Genomic DNA, 9251 nt, shown 5'->3' on the forward strand with positions numbered 1-9251 from the left:
TTTAAATACGTGTATCTCGACCTCTCGCTCTGACGGCGATAAACCAACGATAAAACTTTATCATTTCGAATCACTTGTATCAAAATCTTACAATCTTAGGTGAAATCTTAAATGAATAAAGGATGATAGAAATGTTTCTTTTCAAGACAAATGTAAATTTGCAAAGATTTGAAAGAAGGATACGTTAAAGGATAGGAAAAAGAAAGTGTAGACAGTAAAGCGTAGAAAAGTAACTCGTCAGAAACAACTCGACTGTTATTAAGCTGGTTTAGCTATTTTCAAGAAGGTTGAATCAATATGCTGCTTTCGCAAGAGTTATCTTACAATAGCCTAACGTTCAATTATTAATGCATACCTGGACATTGATTCATATTATGACGTACGATCTTAAAGTACATGTAGACAGCAAGTTATAATCGTCGTAGGTCGATATGTAGACATACATTTAAATTTCATACGACATTACGTAGCGTCGTGAGTTTATATACAAGTTGTACATGTATATATAAACTGTCCTATTTCTTTTATTCAAACGCAATGTCAATCACTCGTTTAATTTAATATAAAAATTGAAGCTACTACTGCAAATGTCTACGAGTATCTAGTGAATGTCTTATGTCTACAATTACTGTTTCCAGTCTAAAAGTAAAACGTTCTTTTCTAGTGCAAAGAATTCTGCGACGCGTATCAATTTCACACGTACGTTTTAATACAATCTCAACGACACGTCATTATTTAACTGGTTGTATCTCATCTTCATTTACATGCGTAAACGTGTAGAGGAAATTTCTCTCGCTAGCGCAAGGTTATCGTTGTCCATTCAGCTGGTTAAATGATCGCCTCTCATTAACGTCGCGTTGTTCATCTTGTTCGAACGAGACTGTAAACGCTTATGACAATTCGGTCAGCAAGGCGTAGGTGTTTCCGCGAGTAAAGACGAGCGTGGTCGAAAGCCCGCAAAGTAGTTCAAGCCGAAGAGAGCCAATAGCGAGCGCGTAATCGTTGGCAACGCGCGAGAGGAGGAGGCGTATATGAGAGGAGAGGTGAAGAGGCACACGCGGCGGGCAGCATCTCCTTAACTCTTCCTCCGCGCTTAAATAAATTAAACGAGGCATGGTGTGCGCGACGAGTAGGCTCGGTGTTACACTTACATAGGTGTACGTGTCTTACGTCATTCGCGCGCGTGGCCGAAGAGGGCTACAACTTGCTTCTCTATCCTTGAATCTTGTACGAAATTAGCCGCAATCAAAGTGCCACGTCAACATCCCCCCTTTGCCCTCAGTTTAACGACGACGGCGCTTCTTCTCATTCTCCTCCCGTTCGCGCTCGCGAGGAAATCGGCGAGACTTCCGTCGCGAATCATCAACTCGATCATCAACTCGGTGAGTCAGTCGAGACATGAGCAGCGCTCAAGAAAAATTTCATCGACTACCATCTTTTCGTACGACCGTGTAAGCTATTATACAAGTATATCATTACATTCGCCTTCGTAGGTCAAAACGAAGAATCAACACGACTCCAATTTCAAATAGCGTGCTGTAGTTTCGTGGTTTACAGATGCAACAAGATGAAGAAAATATAATAGAAGCACTTGTACACAAACTCCGATTAGAATCGACGTGTGTGATGTTGTCGTTTGTCGCGGGATAGTACTCGCTCGAGCAAAACTAGACGATGTAAGTAGCGTACAACGACTACGGCGAGATCGAAGCGTGTTTGGTAAAGACCGCAGATTAACCACCATTGCATTCGGAACGCATCCCCATAGGCTGGAAACCGGCCTCGCCCCCGGAGTTGAGCTCTGCACGAGGGTGAGTTTCGTATATCGAAACGAAACCAGTCTTCCCTCTCCTTCGACATCGACATCGGTGTCTGTAGATTTCGAATGACGTATCTGCTGCTCCCCCTTTCCCTTCCTTTTCTCTTCTCCCTTCCCTCGTCTCGTCTCTCATGATATAAAGCGATGAAAATAATGTAACGCACCGCGACCAAAATCTATTGACACGCCACCCTACGCGCACACACCGTCCATTCATGGCTACGTGCGCGCGCGCAAGAGAGAGAGAGAGAGAGAAATGAGAGTCGCGACTGGTTGTCGAGATCGAGATGTTAAGGAACCCCTCTGTAAATAAGCAAGATGGCGATGTCAAAATAATAGTAGATAGACCATAAGATGGCCCTTTCTGCTCAAAGTACCAGAAAAATTTTTCTTTTTTTTTATTTACCCATAAATATTTTGTGTAATCAATATTTTTATTGGTTTACAGACATATGTGCAAAACGTTTATCCAGCCTCAAGACTCGCAAAAACTCGAAAAATTGTATAGTTAAACACAAGTTCGAAGGAATAAGAAAGTTAAAGAGTCATGACAAGGTGTTGGTAAATTTCTAAAATAATTTTATTAAAAATTGATTGCGAAAAGTATTACCTCGGCCAGGGTTTGAACCTGGGCCTCCCTCTCATATGTATAGGCGGGCGTTTCTTTTCTTTTATTTTGAAAGGCTCTGCCTTACTAAACTTTCTTACTAAATGCCCAATTTTTTCGTATTTAACGTAATTATGAAAACAACATATAGTAATAAAGTACATATTACGATATTTGTTTGCATTAATGTAAAGCCGCGGACGATAAAACGATGAGCAGTAATGTGCGAGCGGAACAGCAGTGACAATGAGCGCAAGCAGGCTAGCACTGCGGTGTAAAGTAGTATAACCGTAATACAATACTATAACGAGCCAGATACTAAATAGTTGAATACAAATAGTTCCACGAGTGCTTTCAAAGACTTGACGTCGACCATTGCGGGCGCGTTTGCGAATAACGCTGACGACATCGACAATAATGTAATAGCGCAAAGTAATTCAGCGAGTTACCGACTACTTACTAAAACGTCAGGAACACTTAGGAACTTTACGCGCCTTGCACGTATAATTCTCTCGACGAGGCAACATTAATGTCGAAATATTTGTCTATGACAAAATTAAAAAATAAATGTCATTGTTCATTACTTAATAAGTACAACTACTCGCCAAACTATAGATAAAAAATATTTAGCCAATAAATCAACAACGCATCCATGAAAAGAAATAATTCTACAGTCGATGTTGATTATTATTTTATTGTAGCAAATATTGAAATGTGCAATAGTATCGAGTTGAATAACTTGGGCTTGTTTCGCGCACTTACATGTATTATACGTGGTGCCTGCAACGCTCACGTATAAATGAATCCAAATGAAATTTACGTGATATGGAAAAATGTAAAGCGCATCTGTAAAAGCGTGATGCGACGCGACGTCGTCATTTGCTAAGCGCATCGCGTAGAAGCCAACACTCGTAACGATATCGAGCACCTATGCGATACGTAGAGGAGCAACAACATGCGTACCGTAGACAACTTGCCACTTGTAGCAATTGACCACGCAAGTGTTTACCGTCCCCTTCGGGCTACGTGACGCTATGCGACGCGATTTCGCCTTACTTTAGACATGTCGTTGGTTGTTTTACAATCAATTGTAATTGCAATCATGTAATTCTTTATAATTTGGATAATGTATCTCATTTTGTGCGCTGTTTACAAATCAAGCTGAAATGTCGACAGTCACATCAGAGTAGAAAAACTATTGTATTTTACGACGATCCTATGAATCGCCAAAGAAATTTTCCTCGATGACTTTGCAAGAGTATGTATAAAGTCGCCATGTGTGGGCACTTGTAGATAATATTTAATATTTTAATTTGTTCCGCGTTGTCCGACCAACATGTCGGCACGCAGTTCTATTTCGAATTGAGTGAGAAGGAGGTCCAGGTTCAAACCCTGGCTGAGGTAACATTTTTCACAAGAAATTTCCAAATTGAAATTATTTCGACATTTAACATGCTGTCTTGGCTCCTATTCCTTTATTCCTTCGACTGTGATTTCGCATCAAAGCCTTATGAATAAGTTAATCGCGATAAAAATGTATTAATATTGTCAATCATCGTAATGGTCGAATAAACGAGGTGAAGGAATTTAGAGAGAATGAGAGCCGACGTTTGTTTTCTTAGAAAGATTCTGGGGGTGTGAAAATTATGAGGGTTAATAAGAACCGTGCACACTGCAGACAAAACCGCCGCGTTAGCTACTCGAAGGTATAAGAATGCCGAGCACGTCTGACGGTGGGCAGGCCGCGCGGGTCACAATCCCATCTGCCGATCCTAACCGGTCTCTTTTCCTCCCTCGTTCTCTCCTCGGCCCTTCGGACGTTTAAACTCTGGTTAGACGTACGCGAGCGCGCGCCATTATCTTATTTACGCCTCATTGTCTCAATGTATCATACCAATATCGCGCCTGCTCGTACCGACCGGCAACACGCTCCTGGATCGTCATCAGGATGCACGTGAATGCGCCGCGCTTACGAGAAATACTGTCCTCTGTCTTAATAAAACGCCATGAAAAGGTAAATTGTCGTCATTCTTTCTTATTTCCATCAGTATTCACGCAAACACACACATAGACAAATTCGAGAGTCCGGAATTTTATCATCTTTTAAATTAAAGGCACACTGTCAAATTTTTCTTTTAATATCTACAAGTATTTCTATCACATTGAAGAGTGACACGTTTTTAAACGATACATCAAACTCTTTAATAGCTACTGTGTTCAGTAAAATAGGACTTTTACTGAATAATGATCTATGTTTTTCTTTTCTTCACCTTTAACTGACAACTTTAAAAGAAACGTTAAATTATGGAATTTGTGTTTGAGAGTTTTGTTCTTTTGTGTTCCCTACGAACAAGTGGTTGCCAAGTCAAAAGTCAAAAAGGGAACACGGTAAAGGAGACAGCCCGAGGTGTAGTTTATGGGGCTAGACTAAGGCTAAAAAGTTATGGCAGCACTAAAGCAGTGGCCCGTACGTCCATCTAATTCTAAACGTTGTATCATTGTGCGTATTTCTCGTCTTAGTGTCAAACTTTTGTCCTATATTGTGTTTTGACACTCGATGGGTTCTGCCTATTAAATTTTACGAGCGGTTATGACATGCGAGTTTCTTTCAAATTTCAGGGAAAATTGCTTTTGTCTGGTCGAATCGTCTCCCATGAGGAGCAACGGTCACGTTTTAGAGACGACGAATAGTGACAAAAACACATGCGTGAGTAAACATAATTGTTTCTTGGCAACATGTTTAAATAATTTTTTATTGACAAAAAGAGTAGTGTAATATGTTATTAACGAGGTTTGGTCACCATAAAAAATTAATGTAAAAAGTAAAAATAAAGATTACGTATATTACAATACACTGTACAATATTGATACGTTTTGTAATATTTTGTAAAGAAAAATTACCTATTTTAATTTTGTACAAATTATATAATGTACATTGTATGGCAATATATTTGCGACGCGTCGTAAAATAAATATTAATTGCGACATGGAATTTTGCAAAAAATTTGGAGCGGACATTTATTTTGCTGACATCATACATTATATAAGTATTTTTTCAAGGTGTTTAATTGTGATTTCAGCGTACTATGTACATATATAATATATTCGTAATATCTTTAGCAACAATAATTTCTATGTACACGTTGTAATAACAAGCTGCAAATGACTATTTATAAATCCGACTATACATAATTATCGATTAATTGATGCTGTATGTACACGCTAGAACCACCAAAGAGAGATCACGAGTTAAACTTGTATATAACTATATTATATATAATTATATCGGTTTTTTCTATATCTCCAAAGTTATTGAGATTTCATCTCAAAATATTTAACATTTTGGTAAAGTTCCACCGACGATATGTCGTTTGATATGACATTTACAGGCGAAGCAATTATTGCATTATTAATTATATGCGAGAGAAGGTACGTACAAACGGGAAAATGAGTTGAAATATACACTGACCGCAATTATCGACAATTATACAAGTTGAGTATAAATTGCTATTCGCATTCTGAGAATACTGAAATCACAAAATGACGCTATAAATATTATATTACTTGGTATACAGATAATAACATATCGGTCGATACGTTACATTCTTGTTGAGAGAAAGAAATTTCTCTTATATAATAAATATAAATTTGCTACTAGATAATAGTGAAAACATGAGTCCTATCAATAAGGTAAGATAAAAGTAATATGTACAAATTTGGAAAGGTTGAGAGGCCGAGAGGAAATTTAGTCCAGCTAAATTGATGTCAAGTTTCGGTTACTCTCATCCGTAAGATCTAGATGACAAGATGTTTACATGCAGGGTGAGATCGCGCTGCGCTCTCGTTGGAGGTGGCCGTTGTTGAAGAATACGATTCAGCTTTGTCGGCCGGTGAGGACGGTGATGGGTTTTAGAAGGAGCTGCGGCGGACTGTGAGGCAGCGGTCTCGAGGGCTGAACGGAATTGCAGACGGTAACCGGCGGCGAGTGCGGGTCCATCGGCTCTGGACTGCTTCCGGGCGAAGCCGTACTAGAGGGAGGCTGACTTAGAACTTGAGACGCTTGGCCGAGATATCTCGATTGCTGGTGAAATATCGACGCCGGTATCGGTGGTATCGTAATAGATCTGAGGGTACTATAGAAATCCTGGTAGGGATTGCCCGTATGCGAGAGTCCGGACGTCCGAATTTCCGGTAGGCCGATGCCGCCGGGATAGCCGGTAGGCGCTTGCAGCAATCTCTCGACGGAGAAGGCTCCGTGAGTCGGAGGCGCCGCCGTCGCCGGGAGAGGCTGCGGTTTGCAAGGCAGGCTCGTCGCCGACGAAGTGGTGGCCGCTCCTGGCAGCAAACTGGCCGGATATCCGGCGGGGGTGGGATAAGAGCCGGCGGTGACCGATGGATACGCGACGGTACGGTGAAGACAGAGCGGCGTAGGCAGAGCGTAGAGCGACGATGGCCAGCCCGGTGACGGGTAAGGGGTTGGATAAAGGCTACCGAGGACCACGCTCCGCTTGAAGGCCGCCAGTCGCGACCTGGAGGCCGCCGTGGTTCTGCGTCGGAGCTTGCCCGTCGCGCCTCCGATGAACACGTCCTCGGAGCTCGGGTCCAGCATCCAGTAGTTGCCCTTGCCCGGATCGTCGTAGTGACGAGGTACCTTGACGAAACACTTGTTCAACGAGAGATTGTGTCGAATCGAGTTCTGCCAGCCTTGCTTGTTGTTCTCGTAGTAGGGAAAGTGGCGCATTATGTACTCGTAGATGCCGTTCAGGGTCAGTCGCTTCTCGGGACTCTGTCGAATGGCCATCATGATTAGCGCGTTGTAGCTATACGGTGGCTTATCCGTCTTCTTCTTGTCCTCCGCCTGCTCCTTCGAGTCCTTTTGGCTCGACGGGCTGACGGACGTTGCACTGGTCGAGCAATCCAAAGGCGGCGTTTCCGCGCCACCACCGGTTACGTCGAGATCGCTGCAATCGTCGCTGTCGTCGGCGTGACCGACGTCGGACGAGTCCGACTGGCTGGCCGACGGCGCGGGAGTCCCGGCGCACGCTTCGGGCACAATGCTACGGATGCTGAAGTTGCTCTTGAGAGCAGCCCGTGGCGGTGGCGAAGCTGTCACAGTATGCTGCTCACTCGAACCCTCCATATTCACCATGCTTGCGATCCTTCGACACCGTACTCAGATTCTCGCACTCGCTAAGCACGTTTGCACGCTGCACGCGATATCTATGTTCACTCAGTTTCGAAATACATTTTCCGCCAACATTCTCTCGCTTTATCACACGGCACATCGAACCTCCTTCCTCCGTTTCTCTCTCTCTCGTTTCCTCTCTTTCTCTTTTCACACGCACCTTTCGCCTCGCGCACGTAGCGCGCGAGTCCTGGTCTCTCCTCAGCTACGAGGAAACTCTGTGTCAAAACGTTCCCACTCTGAGAAGCCGCGCGTTTCTGCCGGTCTCCCCGCCACGGTACCCCTATTTATACTCTGTACTCGGACACGCCCACTGGTAACGGCGTGACGTGCCTCGAGGGGCTCGCCGACCAATCCTCGTGGATAGCTCGCTGCCAGTGCTGCTCGACCCCACTACGGTGTTTGCGTCCAATGTTTGACAGCAAACAATGTCAGCGGTGCGGAGCCACGGCGAAGGCTGGCGTTTCGGAGGTGGTAGCGAGGCGCAAGCGGATCTGGAGCTATCGCGCAGCCTGGTGGGGAGCGCAGCCGCAACTAAACGTGCATCCCCGCGTGTGCAAACAAATCCAACGCGTTATATCCGCGTCTATACGCCCTTCTATGCTTCTATGGGATTGGCACGTTCTTGCACGTCGCGCTGCCAGCCTGCGAGAGCTCTTTGGCGTCGAGGAGGGGGAAAGTGTATACGGCGCGATTGTATCTGTGCCGTGCCGTGCCGTGCCGTTCACGGTGGCCAAAACTTGCTTCGATTTTCATAGCGTCGTCGAATATGGAGATGATGGGGAACGCCTGTCGCAGAGCATCGTTCGCGCACCTGGTGTCATCGACTTTTGTATCTTCGACTCGAGCGTTTGTCAACTGAGAGACGCGCTAACGAACTTGCTATTGAGCTCTCGCACGGAATAAACACCATTCTTGTAGCAAGTTTCTAACAATGAGACGTCTAATACTATATCAATTTCATACTCTTTCTCTTCCTCTTCTTTTCTTAATTTAGTTGGTCATTTTTTCTCTTCTACCTACACTATTGTCGTTATTCTGGCGAGAGATGAGATAAGAATAAACTACGTGCGGATAAATAATAATCTCGAGCATCACCAAGTGCTTATTAACGAGTAAAGAGAAGCGAACGTCATCTTTCCAACTCAAAATAGATCCCCTGTCATCGTGGGAAAATTGCGGTCTTCTAGAAAGAAATATTTTCTGTTTAGGTTACCGCTTTCGAGCGGTTTCGACATAAAAGAGTGGATTTGAATCCCTACAAAAGAACAGCTTATGACCAAGATGACTAAGCTTTACCGTACATTGTTTCGGCTCTCTCTCTCTCTCTCTCTCTCTCTCTCTCGTTATGCTTAACCCAGGGTTTATTTGAAAATGTTTATTTTATAGAAAATTGCTTGTTGTGGTTTTTGGCGGTTTCTCGGTCTTTGATCTATTTGCGAATCCTATGGGACTCTGAATAGCGTAGTCTTTCCAAAAGAAATTCTTTTCAACCGCAATGTTATTATCACAATTTTCAAACATGACACTTTGTAAGGAAGAATGTCTTTTCAGAATATTCACTAATGTTATTGATGGATTCTTGTCGTATATTCTCTTTAAAACTTACCCTTAAACATTATTTTCACAATATATGTCTA

General features: G+C 43.2%; 1 protein-coding gene and 1 pseudogene across 1 annotated transcript; one reads left to right on the plus strand and one right to left on the minus strand.

Annotated features, from left to right (window-relative positions):
- Window positions 1–4490: 4490 nt before the first annotated feature.
- On the minus strand, window positions 4491–7909 carry LOC105569321 (fork head domain transcription factor slp1-like). The gene has a single exon (XM_012025681.1). The coding sequence runs from the start codon at window positions 7573–7575 to the stop codon at window positions 6301–6303; it is 1275 nt and encodes a 424-aa protein (XP_011881071.1). The 5' UTR covers window positions 7576–7909; the 3' UTR covers window positions 4491–6300.
- Window positions 7574–8473, plus strand: LOC105569502 (annotated as a pseudogene).
- Window positions 8474–9251: the final 778 nt, after the last annotated feature.

The sequence above is a fragment of the Vollenhovia emeryi genome, unplaced genomic scaffold (genome assembly GCF_000949405.1).
Source record: "Vollenhovia emeryi isolate VEMERY1.0 unplaced genomic scaffold, V.emery_V1.0 DF939124.1, whole genome shotgun sequence".
NCBI classification, from domain to species: Eukaryota; Metazoa; Arthropoda; class Insecta; order Hymenoptera; family Formicidae; genus Vollenhovia; species Vollenhovia emeryi.

Coding starts and splice junctions, on each gene's coding strand:
- LOC105569321 (XM_012025681.1), bottom strand. CDS start 7,575: ATGGTGAATATGGAGGGTTCGAGTGAGCAGCATACTGTGACAGCTTCG.